The 23063-nt window shown below is 40.2% G+C and overlaps 1 protein-coding gene across 7 annotated transcripts in view; it reads right to left on the bottom strand.

Annotated features, from left to right (window-relative positions):
- The window catches only part of LOC110978558 (uncharacterized), a 42955-nt gene that overhangs the window by 8551 nt on the left and 11341 nt on the right, over positions 1-23063 (bottom strand). For 3 of the 7 annotated variants that reach the window (XR_015425860.1, XM_087138899.1, XM_087138905.1), the window contains exons 6-19: positions 17790-17885; positions 16472-16697; positions 14445-14573; positions 13720-13844; positions 13218-13344; positions 12487-12507; positions 10793-10933; positions 10131-10157; positions 8479-8502; positions 6078-6197; positions 5590-5666; positions 3649-3871; positions 2020-2040; positions 1134-1220 (exon numbers count right to left, since the gene is read on the bottom strand). Coding sequence is in view for 6 of the 7 variants with exons in the window: in XM_087138899.1 (XP_086995025.1) it covers positions 1134-1220; positions 2020-2040; positions 3649-3871; positions 5590-5666; positions 6078-6197; positions 8479-8502; positions 10131-10157; positions 10793-10933; positions 12487-12507; positions 13218-13344; positions 13720-13844; positions 14445-14573; positions 16472-16697; positions 17790-17885 (1444 nt within the window). In the remaining variant the exon portion in view is untranslated. Of the gene's footprint in view, positions 1-1133; positions 1221-2019; positions 2041-3648; positions 3872-5589; positions 5667-6077; positions 6198-8478; positions 8503-10130; positions 10158-10792; positions 10934-12486; positions 12508-13217; positions 13345-13719; positions 13845-14444; positions 14574-16471; positions 16698-17789; positions 17886-22461; positions 22548-23063 lie in introns of all 7 variants that reach the window. The other 4 variants (XM_087138900.1, XM_087138901.1, XM_087138904.1 and 1 more) reach the window with 4 other exon arrangements.

Below are 23063 nucleotides of genomic sequence, written 5' to 3'. Positions count from 1 at the left end.
GATTCAAGTCTTCAGGCTTGCAATTATGGCGAGGAATCTGAAAAGCTAAAAATGTCCAAGTACACGTAAAGCGACACAGAATGGAATAAACACAGAATTCAGTTTCGTCTACAAATTCCACATAATCCAGTTGGGTTCCATTCCATACCATCAAGGAGAGGGTAATAATTTCCTATCATTCCTACAATGTAACACTCCCCCATAGACTAAGCACTTGCACTTACTACTGGGGATAAAAGACTGACCAACATGACGAGGAAAACATCTTTTTTGCTGTTCCTTTTGTACTTTTCTTTCTTCCATGGCAAAGTATGTACCCTTTCCAACATACCGGTACATGTACCCTAGTCATTCATTCAAAGCAGGCCTATCAACAGGATCTTGGTAATTAAGCTTATTTCTTACCATATCACTTTATGTACTTGAGGTCATTTGAGGACTCCAAAAAGGACTCAACTTCAGCTCTGATACGTGTATCTCTACAGATGCTGACAAACTGTAACTGAACTTGGAAATGCCGGAACTTTTCCAGGGGAATATTCTGCCTGTTTGTGTTTTCTTTAATCACAGGCAAGTTGTAGTTTTTTCCCCAACAAACAATTTACCGCATTCCAAATAGAGCATTGCCTGAGAAATACCCATGATCTATAAAGTTTCAAAATGCTCCTTAATTTTGTTTGCTTTGAATCAATGCTGAAAATTCCTTGTATTGACCAGGTTAGGTCTCCTGGTTTCAGTTGATAAAGTGAAGTTGTCCATAATCCAATTTCCTCAAAGTTTCAACTTGTATCGACAAAACGGCAACTGACAGCAGACATCACAGAACGAAACTCCAGGCCCAAGCTGTAGCTTTTGCATTTATGTTTGGCCAATTTTAGTCATGATAGCGCATCACCTTATTTCTACTGAGTAGAACAGCTCACTAAGACTTTAACCCACAATCACTGGATTTACGTTCGTGCCCTTACGGTCAGAGGATACCTCCTTCAACTCTGGAAGTCACTTTGTATTCTTTCCTGACACAGTCCAAAAATTTAGCTTTGTGGACTGCACTTCAACTGAGTGTGATGTCACAGCAACAACGGTGTATCAGTCTGTGCAGAGTTTCAGCAATGCCATCTACATGGACTTACAGCTTTCGTCTCGGCATCTATCTTCCTTCCTAGATGCACTCGGACAGTCTGGATGCTACTCTCTATTTTGCCAATCTGCTCCTTGAGCTGCGCGGAAAGCATAATATGAATGGTTACCCTGGCTGCAATAATGAAGGCACACACATACATCAGAGAGGTTAACCATAATGTTGATGTTGGACGTAATCAGGATGCTGGAGATGGTAAATGTTGGTTTTTCGCGGAGGGAGGAAAACCAGAGAACCTGGAGAAAAGTTCTTGTGGCATAGGAGAGAACCAACAAACTCTACTCTCAAACTCTACTTACATATGGCAGGGCCGGGAATCAGACCCAGGACCACACTGGTGAGAGGCAAGTACTTTACCCACAAGCCAACCGTGCCACCCATATGAGTGAAACATACATCACATTCCAAGGCTGATACAGCCAGAATGCAACAGATTATAAAATTAAAATGATATTCATATCTGGATAGGACACAAACACAATTCACCCCAACAAATCCAGACAAAAAATACAAACTTTGGCCAAGAAATAAACTATTATCTCTACAAAAATTACATTGGACAGCAACAGAAACTTGCCATTTCTGTCAAAGGCCACACATAAAATTCACCCCATAGAAATAAAAAAATTTTGTACACAGGTACACTGCAATACCCCTTACTAATCACATGCCCAAAAGCAAGTGATTATCTTTACAACAAAGGAGAACGTGATTAGTAAGGGGTATTGCCGCATACCTGTGTAAAAAAATTGTTTATTTCTATGAGGTAAATTTTTATGTGTGGCCTTCGACAGAAGTGGCAAGTTTCTTTTGCTGTCCAGTGTAGTTCATATGGTCAGGCTGGTTTAAAAAACAAGACAAGAGAAAAAAAAACCTACCTCTTCAATCTTCTTCCGTTGCTGCAATAAAACAAACAGTAAAAATGCGATGAATTCAGGGAAACAATAGGATCGATTCTTAAAAGTCCAACATCACTTCCATTTGATCAGCACGGGATCATTTATATTGGTACATGCTCGTTATTGGGAGTCTGAACTCTGATCTCATTTGATTAGATTTCACCAGGCAATAATAATCTTTAGCAAGAAAACAGCAGCATACTCCAAAGGAACTGAAAACTTATTGACAAAAGTCATCTGAACATGTTATTATCTTGAAGAGTAGAGTAAAACGACAAAGGTCTTTGTGTTCTGCCACTGCCAGAGCTGTAAATTCTGTTACCCTCGTAATACACTTGTAATTCACTTGAATGCCTCATGCCTTTGTGCAGTTCTACACCACACCCCACGAGTCCTATGGGAAGCTGGGAAGCAAGCACCTAGGCTCTGGAATGGCATCCCCCTTGGGTCTGTGAAGCCCCCACTCTAGACTGTTTTAAGTCTTGGTTAAAAATACATCTCTTTCAGGTGGTGTACCATATTTTATAGGTGTATCATCCTTGCTTGTTATAATGCTATATTGTGCATAATTGCATTTAAGGTTTTTTAAGGTGATGTTTAATAACTTTTTTATTTTCAGTCTTTTTTATTATGTTATTTGTAGCTACACTCTGATGGCTAAGGTGTTGAATCCAGTATTTGTGGGTGTTTGATGTTGTTTGTTGTTGTTTGTTTTAATGGCGCTTTCAGCTACTCAGGCTATTTGCGCCAATAACTGTACGTTTTTGTTCATACACTTTATTAATCAGCATCACATTACAGAGTTAAGAAGAAGGTTTTGTGGGTGTTTTGTGGGTGTTTGGTGGGTGGCCACTTTTAAGGGTGTAGGGTCCAGCATCTTCTTTTAGCTTTTTACTGCATAATTTGTAGGTAAGTTTATTTCAGTCTTAAAGTCATAGCATTTGCGTGTTTTATTTATGTACAGCCTGTTGAGATCTGTTTTATGATGTAATGGGCTCTGAACAATTAATATCATTATCATTATTATTACACCCAAACTGGCTCAGTGTACTGCTCTGCAGACTTGGAATTAAAGGTTTTTCTTTGCAACATTTCATTCTCAAAGGTGACTTGCAAGCCACAACTCCATTTGCTAGTCTTGTTCCCTGACTTGCCGCTTGACAATCTGGAGGCCAGGTACCCAATGTTGGGTGACTGAGCAGGTTCTGGAAAAGTATCAAATATCCCCCCCACATCAGAGAGTAGGGGGATACCACTCCCCCATCCCCATGGATTTACACCCCTGAGACTAGTGAAAAATTCCTGCCAAGTTTTTGTTTCAAACACTAAGGGTGTGTTTGTTTCACACAGACCTGGATTTCAATCAGTGATCCCCGAGTTGGTTCTATCTATCCATGGGGTGGGTTCTGGTGTCAGTGAACCAACACTGGATCACTGATCACAATCCAGATCTATGTGAAACAAACAGGCTTTGCATCTAAGGTCAAGTCTGAATTACTTGGCTGCAACTTGAAATTACCTACAAGTCTATGGTTATGGTTACAGCCACTTCCCACTGAGATATGTGTATTTATAAGCCGCAGCCTGGTAATTCAGACACAGTCTAACCTTGTTGATGACTTCCTCCATGTCATCAATCCTGGCTCTTGTGGCCTCATCCACTTTGCCGCCCCCTTTGCCCTGGGCAAGCTTCTCCTTCTGCGTGACTGGTATGGAAGGCACGGCCGCCTCAGCTCCAGCCGGTGCAGCCTGCTTGGCTGCCTCGATCTCCTGGGTCAACTGGGTGTACTTAGACTGTAACTCCTGGCGAACCATCTGCACGTCACGAATTCTGGAAGGAGTCATTGTTCAGGTGATGATTAATTTACAAGTTCTGGAAAGTGAGGTTCCATACGTTGACGGCAATTCACAGAGTTGTACGACTTGTGACTTGGACTCGAATCCAACTGGAGACCAATTTTTCATGACTTTCCGATTTTCCTAGGAAAGGATAGAATCTTGACCTGTACATTTTGCCAAATAACAAAACAACGTATTTTTACCAGGCCAAGTTTTTCCAGTGATGTCTTTTGTTCATTTTGACACCAATTTCATGAAAATGCCTTTTGTTTCCAAGCCACTTCAGCCAAAAATATAAATTTTTCCCACTGACATGAGCTCAATGCAGTGGCTGACATGAGAGTGTAAACAATAAATGACCATATGAAAACAAAGACCACTATTACAAATTGAATTGAATCTCCACAGGTGTGGATGCAATAATGGATATTTTCACATGCATGTCAAGTTTCATAAAGATCTGTCATGCCCATTTTCTCAGGTTGGAAAAGATCTGGAAAACCTGGCTCTTTCAGGCCTTACAGAAAACCCACACAACGACTAACAACTGAAAGTAACACACACCCATCGTTGGACTTGTGCACCGAATATTGAGGTAAACAAAGTAGAGTCAACATGTTATCTGAAGAAATGAGGAATGCACAAACAGCTCAGAACTCCAACAAATATCCTGATTCAATTTGTGGGAAGAAATTGAGTCAATCTTTTGAAGGCAGAATTATTAATCTCACTGCTGATGATCAATCAAAGCTAACTGGGCTTCATTTCCACAACGGAGTCTTGCCAAACAAGCTAAAGAATCACCGTCACACCCCCCAGCACTGTGTTAATCCAACTGTGAGTGCAATGACACAATTCAGAATGGTTAACTGCCGCAAGACGGGACATGGCACTTTTCATCTGAAAGCACCATGCATCCATGATAACTACCTCATATAAAGAATCTTACAAGAATCTCATCTGCTGATTACCAGACCTATCAACCTAGACGCACTCCTTCCTGAGGTCAGGCAACCACAGAATAGATTAAAAGGTATTTAAATGAGCCTTCAGTTCATTTACTATTTTAATCTATTGTGTGGTAATGCCTAACCTCAGGAAGGAGTACGGCCTGTTGGCAGGTCTGCATGACAAAGACATACAACACTCAATGTTCTTTTGCATTACAATTTTACTATAACATGGCAGGCTGGACTTCTGTGAATACTCATGTTCATGTACATGGGTGAGTGCAGGATGAATACTTTTCTAAGCTATGAAAGGTTTACAAAGATTTCATCACATTAGGAAAAGTTGACATTGGAAAGGTGACTTTTCAGTTTATTTCAACTTGGCGGCAGCCTTTTTGCTCAATCAATCAAACGGACACAATGTATGGGGAGGAGCTATGAACAAAATGACCACCTTAACTTGTTGTGTGGTAAGGCTGGTCATCCTCAGTAGTCCATACAGCATTCTCTGTTTTCCTATGGCTTTGCCTGGGAAAATATAATATCTAATGGGCCTTTCAAAGGGGCTAGTTTTCCTATGCCATGTACAATAGTCAATACTGGTATACGGTGAAGGGCAATAGGAGATCAAAACCAGGGAAATAGTTTGACATTCACGCATGCACACCGGTGATAACGAAACAACAAGCTCACATCAGTCATTACAGTGCCCCTCTGCAAGCACACCATGACACCTTGTGGTAACACCTTACTCACTAACCTGTCCTTGGACTCTGAGTCGATCAGCCCCTTCACGTCTTCCTGCAGCGACTCGTTGGTGCGATTCATCTCGCGGATCTAAATGGGGTTAAAGCAAACGACAGACGTTGAGATCGCGACAAAGGCAAAACATCAGCTTTCATTCGCAATGTCTGACCTGAATCATTTCCCTGTAGATCAGCTCTATGAGGCAGACATCAAACAATGCCTGACATAGTACAGAAAGTCCTGATATGGCACTTAAACCAACTAATTCAATTTGACAATGAATGCAATTTCCAGGTCACTTCACTTTACCACTTTTTCTTGTGGCAAGCCAGCGTACATGTACATGAATGGCTATGTCTGTAGAAGTAAGTTACACTGTTGGTAACTTTTAATGGAATTCTGAGTTAAGGGCAGAGTCCTTTTTTTTTTTATATTACTTTTCGGTTTTCATTTCGGACTTCTTGGTGTCACAGAAAAAGAGTAAATTCCTCCAGAACTGACCTCTGGTCCCAGTTCATCCATCCGCTCCTTGACCTGTTTGAGTTTCTTATCGGCACTGTCTCGCCAATCATCAATCTTCTCAAGTTTCTCACCTTGCTCTTCCAACATAGATTTAGCCGCCTGAAGAATGAAACAAAATCAGTGAAAGATGCTGCCAGCAACACTGGAAAGACATAAAGAGCCGAAGAAGATACGGGTGCAGACAGCGAATGGTCACAATCTTCAGCCATTAGAAAAGTATGATGACAAAGACTTTCAGAATGTTAACAGACTGGGATGAAAGTACAAGTTTGGCTCTACTAGAAGAAATGCTTTGGGATGAGAATGGAAGTCAGGAAAGCAGACGTGTCAAAATGACATACACTGGAAGTTAGATGCAAGGACATTTACTGATCTGAGAAAGATCAACCATCTGACTCTCCATTTAAACCACACAAACATCTGGGGTGTGTGCAAACGAACCCAAACTGACCACAGAATGTCAACAGTACATCAAGGACTGGAGGACACACAATTAAAAGATGATTCACCCAGGTTTGACAACTTCAGCATGCTATTTTTGATATTTATCTTTGGCCTCCTAATCAGTGCTTCAGTAAACAGCAATTAACTTCCCTCAAGAGGGATAATTAGAAATAAGAGTAGATGCAGAAGGAAATTTATAGAAGTCTGAGATTCTTTTCCAGTTTTTAGTTTCACCTTAAGATCCACAGTCGGTTTCAAAAGTTACCTGCAAAACTATCGCAAGATCAACATAAGACCTCCGATCTGTTACTCGTGACTGGTCTTATGAATACCCTTGTGGTCTTGACTGGAACACTAGTCCAAAGCCAGAGGGTACAAATTTCCCAATCTGGCATCAGCTACCCAACCAATACAAGTAACAGCCCCAACAGGGACTGAGTCTGGTTTTCCAACACCTAACTGACTGCTTCACTGTAGTATCTGCTCCCAGACACTGGGTTAGGTTAGTTCCTATCAAGTAACGGCATTTCCTCCCTCAAAAATAGTTGACCTAAAGCAGGTGTAGTTCAGGGGCCAATTTCATAGACCTGCGTAAGCACAAAATTTGCTTACGCGCTAGAAAACCTTGCTTGATAAATCAGGTAACCAGCCAAAATTCCATGACAATCACATAGAGTTTGAGCTTGTAACCTTTCAAGGTTTCATGCTTAAGCAAATTCTGTGCTTAAGCAGCTCTATGAAATTGGCCCCTGAGCATGAAAAACGGTGTGGTGTATACGGTATTGAAATCAGAGTACATTCTGCAGTGAAGGTGCAATTCATAGTTAGGTTTCAAACAAAGCTAGGGAAAGACGGTAAAGGCCACCACTGCTGGTATTTTGAGTGACAGCTTATACATTTTGGGATCTTTTGACTATCTGTGGGATCATAGGCTCAGACTAGATGACAGCATGACAATTCACTGCATGTTTCAAAAAAGGTCAAGGCATTTGCTTCTGAAACTGAAGCATCAACCAAGATGGAAAATGAAATCAACTCAGGTGGGATTTGAACTTGTGACCTCTGGAACACTGAGCTGATGCTCTACCAATTGAATCATCCAGTCCTGTGCTGGTGGTTCCTCCAATTTGTCAATATCTTCACTCAGGGGCACTAGCAATGAAGCAATTAACCCTAGATATGAAATCAAAGGGTCAATTGCTCAAAACTCATGATATGCAACTAGCATGTTGCAAACCTGGGAAGTGGTAAATGCAGATCACTCAAAGTGGGTATGTCTTCTGAAACTTACTTAGTAAAGGAAGGGAAGATTAGAGGAAAGCCAATGATATCTTTGAAGGGAAAGGGCTAAAATAAGTAGAAGAGTAATGCGTGAGTTCCTCACAAGTCAGCTGACAAGTCAGGTGACATGTCAAGTCACAAGCAACAATGGATGAGTGACAAAGGAATGCCTTTGTAAACAGCTCATTTGAGAAGATTGTGACTTGACTTGCATCTGAGGACTTGTAAAAAGACTTCTGACATGACTTGTGAGGACTTATGATTAGCCTGTGAGGACTTAATCAATATGAAGGCACACCGTTAAGGCACTCAATGGAAAAAAAGAGCAATACATGTACCTGCTTATCCTGTCATGGTGAAAACCAATCATACACAAATACAAAACAAGAAAACAAGTCTTCATTATTGTGATTTTGACTTCTGTGATTTGGACTGCCAAATCCCTTCACAAAATCCATTCAAACATGTAGAACGCTTGATATGGAAGGTTGAGCAAAGACAAACATGAACACAATCATGGAATCCATAGAGTCTGCATGCAGGGAATTCTGAAAGACTCCATTGTCTATTCACGACTACAGTTGACAACTGTGTAAAGACTAACTGCCAATACTGACCACACATGACACTGAATTAAAAGCATGTGCTTGCTTACCATAGGATAATCAGTGAGAAACAGCTTAGGAGCAATATGACAGAATATGAAGTTGAAGATTAGTTAAAATACATCATAATCATCATCCAATGCCCGCGGTAACTAGCCCTCCTGTGCTACTTCCAGGAAACCTGGAGGATACAATTCAGGGCCCAATTTCATGGAGCTGCTAAGCACATGATAGTACATATGGGGCTGTGTGTATTTCATGGAGACCATAAGCAGTAAGCAAGGCAAAAGGCATGCTTACCTTGGAGGAAAAATTGGCTTAACACAGTGCCAGAACAGGGAAATCTCTACGCACACGCAACCGTAAGCACAACCATGCCAAGTACACCTGGTGCTAAGCAAGATGATTCTGAAAGCTTTTAGAGAGCAACTCAAAGGAAAACATGTTTTCTCTGATTTGATCTGTTTGAGTGAACATGGAAGCATCCAAATTGAATGCAACTGGCTTCAGAGCTAAACTGTAACAACCTAAAAAGGGGCCTTTTTCTGCTCATGCCAAGATGGAAATTCTGAAGGTAGATTGTGTCATTCAGAGAAAACAGAGAAAATGAGGGGAACCCTCGCCCTGTGTCTATAGTGGATAAACCCTTGTGCATGCCAAACAATGGCTACATGCATGCATGATTTCTCCAAATGAGGCAATCTACACTCAGAATTTCCATCTTGGCATGAGCAGAAAAAAGCCCTTTTTAGCTTGTTATAGTTGAGCTCTGAAGACAAATGACACTGCGTTTGATTTGGATGCTTCCATATTTATTTGAACAAATTAAAATCAGAGAAAACATGTTTTCCTTAGAGGTGCTCTTTAAGCAAGTTCACAAAACTTGGCCCAGCTGTTGGTGTGCTGTAACTTTTGTCTATAGCTGAAGTCCATTTGAAGTTCCTTAACATAGTGTCTCCTCAGCTTGAAGAAAGATATGTACAGATTCTCCTCCAAATATGAATTTTAAGATGTGAAATACTGTTTTCAAGGAAGACACGTGCAATCAAAACAATTCAACTGATACAGTGATGCATCAAGATGGCATGCGTTGGACAGCTTTCTGTATACATGTAGCAATGGAGAGAGGTGCTCACTGCTTCAATTAAACTTGAGACACTTCAGGTGAGGAAAACATTTCAAGGAACTCAAGACAGAAGTATAACAAAACAATTACGGACTGCTATGACGTGGAACATGATGTTTTAACACCCTCAAGGGCCTCATAGCACCCTTAGCTTTGCCTTGGAGGTTATTCCCCAAGGCGTTAAAACAATATATCCCATATCAAAGCAGTCAACTGTCAAGCAACATTTCAGGGGTTAGTACAAGCAAATTTTACACTTTCCATCTGTATCGACTCTGTAATTTGAAGTATTTGTAAGTCTCTAAACACGTGGATTTGCAGCAAATCACATTCACTGAACCATTTGAAAGTAAAATGAAAATGGAATCAAGATCAAACTGTGTGGTGTTGTAAAACCCTGCACGTGCATCTGGTTCCGACGTTAAATTGTCGCAGCTTTAAACCATGTCCACTAACATAGTGTGGCAATGGAACCACTGAAACAAAATGTAGTGCGAAGTTGGCATATTAGCCAACGGGCACTCATAATTAGGAAAATCACTAATTAACTGGATTCCTGAATGAATGATAGCTTACCTTATCATCAATGGCCTCAGCAATAGCCTGAGTGAAACAAGAAGAAAAAAAGTTTGAAAAACAATACATGTATTTAAAACATTTCATCACAATGTACAAACATCTATGATACAAATTAAAAAAAAAATGTCCTACATGTAGGTTAAGACACTGTTTTTCTGGTTAAGACACCGCTTAATGCATTAAGAGGCATCTATATTTTGCTGATTAATTTTAAGCCCAATCCAACAATCTATAAATTTTTTTTACAAATTTGGTCATTAACAATGAAACCATACCACAGTACCAAAATGATCACCATTTCTACACTACACGCGGTTGACAAAACAAGTAAGAGTCTATGAAGCCTTCATCATAGCTGGACATTCTACAGGACAGTTCCATCAAAATTTTGCAAAATTGATGTTGAAACTGTTTGCATGACATGAGAGTTGTATACACCTGTATCGTCAAGACCATCACGAGACGAGTTACATCTAACAGGGTGAACTGCAACAAAAGAATGCTTTTGTTGCAGTTCATTTAATCAGCTCATTACATCCAGTCTAACTGGAGATCTTGTGCTGGTCTTTGTGGCTGGGTCTTGTGACGGTCTCACAGGGTCTTGACTACCAGGCTGGTACGGGATTTCTCCCCTCTCAGAGCAAACATAAACATCTTACCTTCCTTATAGTCTGCTGAGTTTCCTCTTCCTGTGATGCTAGCTTGGTTTGTAGGGCGACCACCCGGGCATCAAGGTCTGCCAGGCCACGTAACCCTCCCTGGCTCTGCTCCTCAATCATCTGCTTCACCTTGTCTTGGTACTACATACACATAGACAGACCCCCCCCCCAAAAAAATCACTTGAGCTTTCCACTGCAGGCATCAGTAAGCAATGGGCCACGGTGCAAATGAAATCAACATACAGATGTAACAGATAATTTTCCTACATCAGTTTTGGCCACCAAAACCTGAGCCATTGGTTGTAAACACGGCGAGAGAACCCATTGACTGTGGACAGCAAATGAAGTGTTTGAACAAAAAAAACTAAATTTTGGACTTTGGTACAATGAAAAACTTCTTGATAAATATTTAGGAAAGAAATACTCAAAAAAAAAGAAAAGAAAAGGGCAAGCACTTTCTGAAAACGTCAAAAAAAATTTCATTTGACTCTATCCAAAATCTTCATTTCTTTTGGTAAGTACATGCTCTGCAATGTCAGTATCATGAAGCTTTGTCCAAAACAAACTGTCTCAACATGTGGCAGTAAACTTAGTGCTCGGATTTGTGGGAGTCAGTCACATTTTAGAACATAAAAACTGCTTGCGTGCTAAACTCTACCAGTGAAGACAGTCTGGCGACAATGAAAATAACAGGTGAAATATGTCAAGAGATTTGTCTCATATCTTTCGCTGGCTCTAACAGCAAAGGTCATTGTCAATGAGATGTTTTTAATCTTAATCACAATGACCCCTTCCACTGCATACAGAATACATGTTTTTGCCGAGAATGGTTCAACGAAAGAAATCATTTTTCTTCCTCTAACGTGAACCTCCGGCTTTTTATCTCTGCAGCTTACATAAATTTCATAAGGTGTAGTTGATCATGTTTAAATGGAGAGTGTAAGGTATATGTTGCAACGTGTTCATTTTCCTCTCTTACTGAAAACAGATTAAGCATGGCTGATGTTGCATACTCTATGAAAATTTCTGTCAGTGCATTTTTAGAACGCGCCAGAGTGTTCCTGTGTGGTACTCTGAATGATTGACATCTCAAATATCTGAGCAGGTGAATGGCCTGGGACTTGACTCCAAACTGGCTAACTTCTCAATGAGTTGTGACAGACAAGTGAGGACCTTTCATTGGCTTATGATGGACTTATGATGACTTGCAATTGACTTCCGAGGACTCCTGATTGATTTGTGATGAATATGACGATGTGCGATTGACTTTTAATGACTTGTGATGGCTTGTGATCGACTTGTGATGGCATTTTGAAAACTAGCAATTAACTTGTGATCGACCTACAATGACTTCTGATTCACTTGTGATGGACTTACAATGACTTCTGATTCACTTGTGATGGACCTACAATGACTTCTGATTCACTTGTGATGGACCTACAACGACTTCTGATTCACTTGTGATGGACTTATAATGAACGTGTTAATTACAGTTCTTGAGTAATGAAAGGCTCGCCACATAAAAGGTCATGCAGTATAAGTGCTTCGCACAAACCTACTTGTACAAGCATTTACCACAAAGAATTCATACTTATTGGAGTACATGTACACAAGACAGAACCAAATGCAGAGTGCATGCAATGAGCATGGAGACCGTGACTAGACAGATACTACATTACATAAACATCTCTCACCCCATCGGTACTTCCTTTAGGCTGAAACAAACATACAAACAGTAGCCAAAAAGAGGGATTTGAACAGCATTAATATTTAAATTTTGACCCAAAAAAAAAGGACGGCTGATTTCTACAAAGCTTGTTTAGAAGTCAAACATCCAGGATTAATATTTGAAGCACCCCTCCAACAGAGGAAACTAGAATTTTCAACTCCAATCCAAGTTGATCACATACTGGTACATTCACCAGGCACAGAGTTAAATCATACAGACTGGTTGCCCGATTTGTGAGTGCATGCATGTGTTTTTTTTCCTGAAAAATGTGCATGTCGTTCTTTTCTGTTTTGAAACGGTGACTTAGTTCCAAAGGCATGCCTGCACACTGCAAGCATAGCATTCCTTTGTATCGTCACCAAAGTCGACTCTGTGAAAGCAAAGTGATAACAGGACAGGAACTATCCAAAAGAAATAATTCATGGAGGGTTTGCTTCTCTGACCACTGCTCTTCGAATTCCTAAAGCGCCGCACACAGTGCAGTCAAGACAAATCATCCTATTTTGATTTCGAATATTGCCAGTTAATGAGTACAAATGCATATCGAGTGTGAAATACAGCACAGTGTTTTGTTTCATCATTACATATATCAGTGGAGGGAGTCTTTAGCATTTAACCTGAACTGCTACTTAATGAATATGGTCCGTACAATGACAAAGCAAGTTGGGGATAAACACACGTTGTTGTCTTTCGCACCTGGTTAGTTGCTGAGGACACCTGCTCATTGATGCCACCGATTGCCTGCTGTAAGGTGGAAATGGCCACGCCCAGCTTCTCTTGAACATCCTCAATCTTGTCTTCAATCTGCTTGTCTTGATTTTGCCTAAAATATAACCAAAATAAATATTCGTTTCAGGAAAAATGACACTTGAAATCCAATCCAATCAGGCAACAGAATTCAATGGACCCAAAAATTAGAATGTCTACATTAACAATTAGACAGCTTTTAACCTCAGTTGCTGCAATGCTGGTCTGACATCATTCCATTGTGATCACAGTGATGGAAAATCCAACAACGATCCTCCGATCAGTTGACCTTTGACACTGCTAAACCATCTGGGAAAGGATGCTGACTGAATGCCATGAAAGTCAGGATCACATTTGAACGACATTATTAAAACTGAGTGCTTTTTTCTCCAGAAGGAAATACATGTAACTTGTCCAGATTTCCATGGGGTCATTTTGAAACCAGACTGACCTGGACTTGATCTCTGCCTTCATGACGGCTTCTAGCTGTTTCTTTGTCTCGTGCTGCATCTTTTCCAGCTTGTCCATGGCTTCATTGACTTTGCTCATCCCGCCAATGTTCTTATGCCTGTCCAACTACAAACAGCAAAGCACCACATGCATGTACTATCATTGTCAGAAAAGAATGAGTCAGGTTGATGCAATGGAACTTTCTTTGCCTTTTAGGTTTTTGGCCTGGGTTCGAATCCCACCAAGGCTGATATGGGCTTCGGCCTCCTTTAAACCCCATATTTCTTCACTGTCTTCAAGTTACAATGCGGTTCTTACTTAAGAGCTACGATGCCTTTTGCAAAATCCTTGGCTTCACTGCGAGAAACTATGACAAAAAAATCTTCCTTTTGTTTTTCTTTATATCAGACATAATCAAACCTAACCCAATGATTTGAAGAAAAATGGCCAAATCTTGATGAGTTACATCCATATTACAAAACAACTCATTTACTGCAGGACAGGGCTTTCTTTGAAACACGGAATATCGAGTTGGGTGATATGCAGGCCTTTTTTACATCTTGTAGATGGCACATCCATCAAGTAAGTCAGTGTACTCTCTTCCATGAATTCCAGAAAGTGTGTACATACCCAATTTACATTTGCATAGGTGCACTGGCATGCAATATGACAGCACTCAAGCACCCACCTTTCCCTATTTTGACTGAGCCCAATGTAACTCCTCACCTTCTGTCCTTCACGGACATGTAGCACCTCCTCCTCAGTGAGTTTCTGCAGCGCCGCCCATCGCTTCTCATTCTCCTCTCGCATGGCTTGCTCGTGAGCGATACGAGCAGCCTGCTCAGCATGAAGGTACTTAGGACAAAACAAAATACATGGAGTACGTCGAATTTGGCTGGTGTAGAAATCAGATTTCCTACAGTTAAATTGCAAGGATTTTCTATGACTTTTTTCAGGATGTATAAATAATACAATCTAGTTATCTGTAGATACAGACATGGCAGATCATCAAGACCACTTTGACTGGCTTCTGCCCAATGTCTGACCATGCTAATCCCACCAATTTAGGGCTGAGCCAATTCAAATAATTTACTATTTGAATATTCGACGTTCAATTGAATGCACTGACCGGCAGATTGTTGATGAACAAATCATATACAAATCACTTGCAATAATACACACAATTGTACATTATGATCAATATAATAGCTTCTCATATCTAGGAGTATCTACAGCCACGATTTAGCAGGATTTAAGTGATGAACAAGACTTCTTGTTGAAAATTTCTATTCCTTTTAAACTGTTTAATGAATAATTTACTTTTTCAATCGTTGTAAGATTTCTGAGGCTTTTCATCTGAATCTGCTTAAAATAAGCCTCCATACAGCAATTTTTTTCATTTAAAAACAAAAGAACATTTTCCCTTCCTTTTTATGAATTTTGCATTTGAATATTCAAATTTGAAAAATAACATTTGAATATTCGACTATCTATGGAATATTTGGATATTCGGCACAGTCCTACCCCAATTGTTTTGTACAAAAACAAAAAGTCCAAGAGCTCCTTGAAGTCTGTAAAAGGTAGAGCGTGTGTTGGACTTAGAAAATAGCTGCTCAGCATGGCCTCTTGTAGCTGCAATTATCACTCCATGGGCACACCACAGAGTATTGACAATAATGAGGTCATGATGAGAAATATTGCACAGCTACTGTCCAAATGACTGATGAGAATCCATGTTTATGGCATTTGGCTGAATATCAAAAGTTGGCTGCCATCTCTTGACTTTTCTGAAAGTCTCAGCTACAGCCGAGTACAGAGAGAGTTGCGACATAAGTGTCACCAAATGTTGTTACAAACTGACAGGTGTATGCGCCGGTGCACACGGACAGTTAATATAGGACAACCACACCCTCTCTATGATTACTGGCGGGCGATCATCTCCATTAATTGATTAATTGTGATTAGTTCCTCCTAATGGATTTCCTCGTGGATTTCCAACCAGTCGATTAATCGCGCCAGCTCGAGTAGTAACTGCAGAATTACGTGCGAGTAGTGATTGTTATGGAGTACCGATTAAGTTACACACACTACCACACTGTACATGTACACTGTGCGAGTTTTTTTTAAAACTTAACTATGAAGTTGTAAACACGATAGTAAGTCTGATATTGCAACAAAACATCAAGTTAGATGCAAAAGAGCCAAACATTACGGTACTTCAAATTAATTAAAATGCTTCAGGCCTACAATCAGGGATTGGTTTTAGAGACAAAGCCTCAGACGGAGACAAAGGTGAAAAACTGCCCTTAGTCACATGTAGTCGTAGTACATACAGTACATGTACATGTACTGTATGTACTCAGATCCAACTGTTCATGGAGCTCAATTCTCATGGAGAATACTGCCACTGGCTTTCCAGATTTCAGAATTAATGAAATAACATAAAAGCAGAAACACTGAAAAACAAACTTGCCCTGGCACTTGCTGCTGCACAGTGTGCATTATACTTGTGCAGAATTTCTGCAATGAAACTGATGTGAAGACCATATTCATGTGTTTACACCATGTTACTACATGTCTCGGAATATTTGCCACTACTCGTGATTAATCGCAATTAGTTCGTGCATGATTACTTGATTTGCAAAATTCACTAATTGCCATATCTATGATACTCATTATGAGCAGCCATTTTGTTACCAAAATCTGAAGCTGACGCTACTCTATATACAGCTCTGATCTGAGCCTAGTCTTACCTTCTCAATGTTGCCAAACTTCTGCTGTGCCTCCTCCCGAAGCCGGATCTCCTTGGACAGGATCTTGCGGCTGACCTCCTCGGCAATCTCAGCAATCTTGCCTTGCATCTTGAGTCGCTCGTTGTCGGCAGCATGCTCACGCTCCCGCTGCACCACGTCGATGGTGTGCAACGTCTCATCCCGCTTGCGTGACTGCTCATGGACCTGGGACTGCAGGTCGTTGATCCTGCCCAAAGAGTGAATATAAAGGCCCATTAATAAAGATGAGTGGTAACGGAATAGTAGTGACTGAAATGTGGAAACTCACTTAACATGCAAATACGGGCAATTCACAATAGTGCACCTCCAAGAGTTTACAACACGTTGGCCAACCACAACACGCGAAATCTGTCGACCCTTTCCAAATGCACATTGGGTCAGCAGATTTCGTGCATTGTGATTTGCCAATGCGTTGCAATCTCTTGGAGGCGCACTATTGTGAATTGCCCATATTATCGACCCTCCACAATACCAACAACCCACAGAAAGAAGCGAAGGTACAAGGATGTGCTCAACTATGCCAGCCTATCCATCACATCATACTGATCATCACTGTAAATCATGGGCCCTACAGGTAATCCAAGGACGTGCAATTAGGCACCACATTCAAGTGCACTTAATTCATCAAAGAGGCCTTTAAGACATGTATACAACCAGCACACGAGCGTAGTGCCATTCAACTTCAGTATAAAAGGCTTCTAATTCCGAGTGTAAAATAAATCTATAAAGTGTTTTTAACCTGGGATACACAGAGCAGAGCTGGTGCATCCTGCAGCCACTCGCAGAAACCAGTGTAAACCCCTGTTCTCTCTATGTGAGATTGCTAATGAGTACTGATATAGCACATAGGACTTAAAAGTAAAGTAGGGAGGGGAAATCCCATTTTTTGCCAATATCACTGCGATCCTTTCTTAAGGCAGTTGGCAGTTACACAAGGCCTTGTGAGCTTCTCTGGTATCTTACATCTTTAGAATGATTTTATGAACAGTGGACATTTTGTTGCATGTGATGTCGGATTCTGGAGTGGAGGATGTTAGAAACAAGGGTAGGTTCTTCCACTAACCACAGATCCAAAAATGTTCGTACAGGGATCGCAGTGCAACTTATGAATGGCAAGAACCACAACAAATCTTTCTTTGACTACATTTGAATGTTCTAGATGTACTGAGCATGAATGCCTTTGTGTACATAGCAGATTTTACAAATATCTGTCTTTGGAGAAGCGGAATGTTTCGACAAGTTTACAACTTAGAAGAAAACAAGAGAAAGCAGCGTTTACTTGAGGAAGAAATTCTGTTCCTGTTGCCTTCGTTCAGTCTCCTCTGTGGACACTCGATTTCTGAGATCCATCAGAACGTCCCTCACCTCACCAAGCCTGCAAAGAACCAAGCCCAGATTCTCATTTCCATGAATACGCTACACTTCTCAGACTATGAGTAACACAGAATGGGATGAGTGCTGTGAATGAATGAAAGTTTACATGCACATGGAACTTTAACATGCATGAAATGAATATGAACCCAAACCAACTTGAGAATCAGCCAATGTCCAACGCCTTGGTCCAATTTGTGTGGCTCTGCTTACAGTTACCATTCTGTGCTCATAAAGCAGAAATTCTCTGCAAACTCTGTATGAAACAGGATGTCTGCAGGCAAGCAAGGAAAACATCCGTGTATCAGACACTAACCTGCATTAAACCAAACTATCTGCTATGGCAAAAGTTTTTCAACTTGCAGTCAGCAGAGCTTCAAAATGGACCTATGTGTTCTCTAAGATTCAGAAAAAGTTGTCTCCTTTGCTCTACAGAGTGGACAGTAGCAGATTTACAAAGGTTCTCAGCAAAATGCCAAGAGTGGCACCAACTTCATGGAACAGCTACGCAAATAGGAAAATATATGCCAGGAAAATATCTGCTGAACAAAAAAACAAGTTACCGGCCAAACATCCGTGCAATGTAAATTACATGAGCTGGTTCTCAGCTGATCTTTGTTTGACGCCTAAATTTGGTAAGTAACATTTTCTTCTTAGCCATTCCATGAAATTGGGTCAAGATTAATATTACTAGCAGCTTGGGCTAATGGGAAAGTACGTGTAGAAGTTATCTGTTCATATGAAATTTTAAAAAGCTGTTAATACAAATTTCACAAGGAAAGGTCACCAACAGGCTAATGGGCAACAGACATGCAAAAAAAATTGTTAAGCTTCAAACAGAATTTGAAATGTTACATGTGAATCTTTAAGGGAAATATTTCTCTAACTGTAGACAACTAGACAGTAAAGAATTACTGTTTTGTACTTTGTGACGGATGAATTAACAAGGTTGAGACGACAGTTTGTCTACCTGCACAGCTTTAATCACCAAATGATGCCAGGATTCGTAACAAACAACAACTGAATTTGCAATCTGTAAACTGCAGGGTCTGGATTTCCATGGAAGGGTCACACAAGTGGATACACAAGTCAACAAGACTGTAGCGTTGAAGTAGTAAGAAAATCCTTTAACAGATACTTCTGTATTTTTCATTGGTAAAAACAAGACTTTTTCAGTTTTTGTTCTATTGCTAGTATATTTGAAAGCAAAACCACTTGCAGCACTAGCTCTTAGCTGAAATATTTTCCACTGAAGTAATAATAATGTAAGAATCCACCTCAATCATTTCAACACATAAAACTGATATAAGCAAAGCAAAACGCCAAAAAACAATTCTTTAAATGGAAAAAATATACTAAAAAGAAAACAATCTTCAAATTGCACAGGGAGAGGATTATTTTGGGGAAGCACGGCCAACTTGATAATCACTCTCTGAACCGCCTTTCTATAACAACAATTCTGATTCATTATGTATCAAACTGCCAACGATGGACAAATGCCCATTAAGGTAATCCTTGATATCAGCTAAATGTTTTATATGGCTATCCAGCCTTCCCTAATGATCACATCCTCTTAGGAATCGACCAACCGGAACCTCTCAGTATTAACTTGAATCATGAATAATAAAGCAATTTGGAAGGCGATATGCCGCATGGATACACAACGGCAGACTCAGTGTCAAGGTTTTTCCTTAATTCGCAGCACTGCCTGCATATTAGCTGCTTCAAAGCACAGCAATTGAAGACTATCACAACTTTCAGAATACAAGCCACGGCTTCTTGACCAAGTATTATTAAACATTGATTCTCACCCTGAAAAATGTCTCTACGGCTTATACGCCGGGCGGCTTATATGGCAAACTTTGAAGGATAAAATCAGTCACAAAAGCCACCCCCCTTGTGCTGGTGGTGCAGTCATGTTTTTGTTGGTTGCCATTTACATAACTCGAACCTCAGAGGATGAATAAAAATTCAAATTGTCCAGATTTTGAGTTACTAAATGGAATTCCCAGGTCACGGAGTCACGAAACACATACATGAACTGTGTACGTAATCATAACAAACTTTACTTGCTTTGATGTGATGGCAACATTTGAGTGATTATTTTCCTTCTTTTTATTCGTTCTCATGGTGTAATTTTTTGCACACAAATAATCCTTTTACTGAAGATACTTTTTCTGTTGTTACCTACAGATTTCTTTCTACTGCTAAATAGAAATAACCTGCTTATATGGTACATGTACCTTGTACCTTCGTGCAGCAAATCTCATCTTTTCGCCATTCGTACTTGGCGTGACATGCCACAGAATTTGAGGCTTTCTCTCACTTGGGTTTTCTGATGACATCACTTTTGTTGGTCACATGGTTAACGAAAAGATTTAGCGATTGGACTGTCCATGAATGGGTCTGCGGTAGCAGTCAGGATTGCCAGGAAGCAGAGTTTGTTGTGGTCGGTGCGGGGTGGTGTGATGCAGTGCGTGTGCCGTGCAGCATGCATGCAACACAGGGGGATGTGCTCGGCAGTGACGACACGAATCAAGGTCTCGCAGCAGTCATTTACCTCCTATTTTTGAAGGGATTTGGTGGTGTTTTTTGATCAGTGTCACAAAGATAACCAGATGTAGCGTTGTGAATATTTCATGTTACGGAGGTATTTTTGCACATAAAATCGCATTCTTTCAACGAGAAAAAGTCGGCCTATGAGATAAAAAAGGTCTTTTGACTTGACTGATTTCAATTTTTTAAGATTTTATTTCCTGTGTGGGCTGCTGCACGGCCCACACGGGACAATCATCCAGCCTGTAAAAATTATCAAATTTTCAAGACCTTTGTGGTTGGATGATCATCAGCGCTGCGATACAGCTAATACGCCCACTTCAAATTTTAATTTGCTGATTTTTGTGTGCATGTGGCTTATACCCGGCTTATATTCCGAAAATTACAGTGAATCTCTAGCCTGGACTTTCTTCCTTAGGCAGGTCAGATGGACGTGTGAAATAACCTTGATATCAAGTGCACAGGAGGATGTCAAAGCTAATTGGAATTTCAGAGTGAACCTAAAATTATGGCAGGAAAACCATACTGATCATAATACTAACATGAATACATTTATAACGTGCACAGATCTAACAATATCTGGTATTCACAGGCACTGACTATAATCCCTGCTAACTGGGATCACAGCATCTGACCATGCCTACATGTACATGTACATCATCTCAGCTCCCTTGAAAATACACGTACGTGTATGTACATCTCAATGCTGCCATTTCAGGTACAAATGGCTAAACCCAATAACCATATCTGCATGTACTGTACCGTCACAGCTACCCATTTATACTCCTATCATTGGGGAGAAGAGAGCAAGTGGAGTATAGTGACTTGCCCAGTGTCACAAGGTATGCAGAGGCTGGATTCAAACCCCTGATCATATTATTGATTGGGACACACCAATCCTAATGACTAGACTACATGTGTTGAATGAGCACTTTGGATGAGTACCGTAGAAGTTACGAGTGTTTGGACACGGAGTTTGAGACAAGCATGGATGGAACAAATAATTCACCTAAAAGTGGAAAAGGATTCAAGATTTGTTTTGCAAATACTTGGAAATTTCAAGCACAACTTTTCTCAAATACCCAGATTCCTACCAATTACCAAAGCCCACACATATGTACCTGTACATACACTCAAAACTATACTACCTTTCTGAGATTTTTAATAGAAGGCTACATAAAAGGTAAAGTTCACGCTATTCATAGCTGATAAACTGTAATAAAAAAAAAAACCCTAGCTCAGACAGCACTATGCAAATTACTTGAAGTCTATTCAAACCAAATTCAATGGAACACTGTGGCTGACGTAAATGACCAATAAAAGGAAATGAGTTTTACAATCACCATGACAACCACTGCTTGTTCAAGTAATGAGCAAACCCTGACTTGTTTACTCAACAAAATTAAAATTCACAAAACCTAATATTAAAATTGACTTTTTTTTCCACTCGTATTTCACACTGCCTCTCCAGAAGCCACACCAAGGAATTCACCTTCATGTGCTGAGTGCACATGGACCTTGAACTTATGCGTTGAGGCAAAGTTACAGTTTTTCTCAAAATTATATATCTATATAATAAATACATTATATTTATATTAACATCATATATTATGACAGTGGTGGTTGGTACTTCTTGCAACAAGAAAATATTTTTCAAAGCAATTTGCTCTATAGATGTTCAGAGACTATGGAATATAAGAGACTGCATTTATGGTCACTTTCTCTGGGTGTCTAAACATACTGCCAACTCAGTGAATCAATGGGGTTTTATTTGAGTTTGAAACAAGTTACAAGTTTTGTAACTTGTTACAAAATTTGCCTGGTCGGGAAATGCCTCTTTCAAATAGTTTGCTTTGAAATAGACAATTCTTTTGTCATCAACCTTCCAGTCTTCTTGCACTCTGTGTACACATACTGACTGGTCTCACTGTATACTCAATCTGGCGACAGTGTACTCGGGAGATTATCTGAGGAAAGTCAACGTTTGGAAATGAAGGGCAGAGTCAAAAAGTGAAGTTTGTTACCTAGCATCCAGCTGAGTCCTGAGCAGGGCCGTAGCCTGCTCAGATGAGTGCTGACTCTCATGCATTTTGCGCTGTTGATCCATCTTTTAACCAGCAGCATGAAAAAAGATTCATGAACACCAAGCACAAGAAATGAGAAGACAAGCAGAAACCATGCTGTGAATACATGATGCAGGAAGGGGAGAATGAGTATACATGTACATGTATATGGCCATGGTCCATGCTCTCATGAAGCAAGACTTCTAATTCTACACAGACCTTCCTCAAACTGGGAAAATCTCATGGTGGCAACTTTCATTATCAGCATTCATTTTCCTGAAAATTCTCTTCTGCCAATTTCCAGAAGTGTTGCTGCTTGTAGTAAATCTTGTTTTCACCTTGCAAAGTTTTTAATTGACAAGAAATCCTAGAACACAGGAGTGACAGATTCTGAGATTGCACTTGGAAGGGGAGACAAAACAACAACAGTACTTCAGACTTTGGGACCACTGTTCTCAAAAGCATCACCGTGGTTTTCATGTACAGTATACTCATTCCCCGGCAATCCAATTTTTAGCTTTAAATATTCAAGGATGTTATTACTGCTTGGCAACGGAAAAGTT

This window comes from Acanthaster planci, linkage group LG07, assembly GCF_054643075.1.
Source record: "Acanthaster planci isolate LZ-2023a linkage group LG07, COTS_SCS, whole genome shotgun sequence".
Classification (NCBI taxonomy): domain Eukaryota; kingdom Metazoa; phylum Echinodermata; class Asteroidea; order Valvatida; family Acanthasteridae; genus Acanthaster; species Acanthaster planci.
Note: the sequence above shows the minus strand (reverse complement) of the source record. Positions and strands in the feature narration are given on the sequence as shown.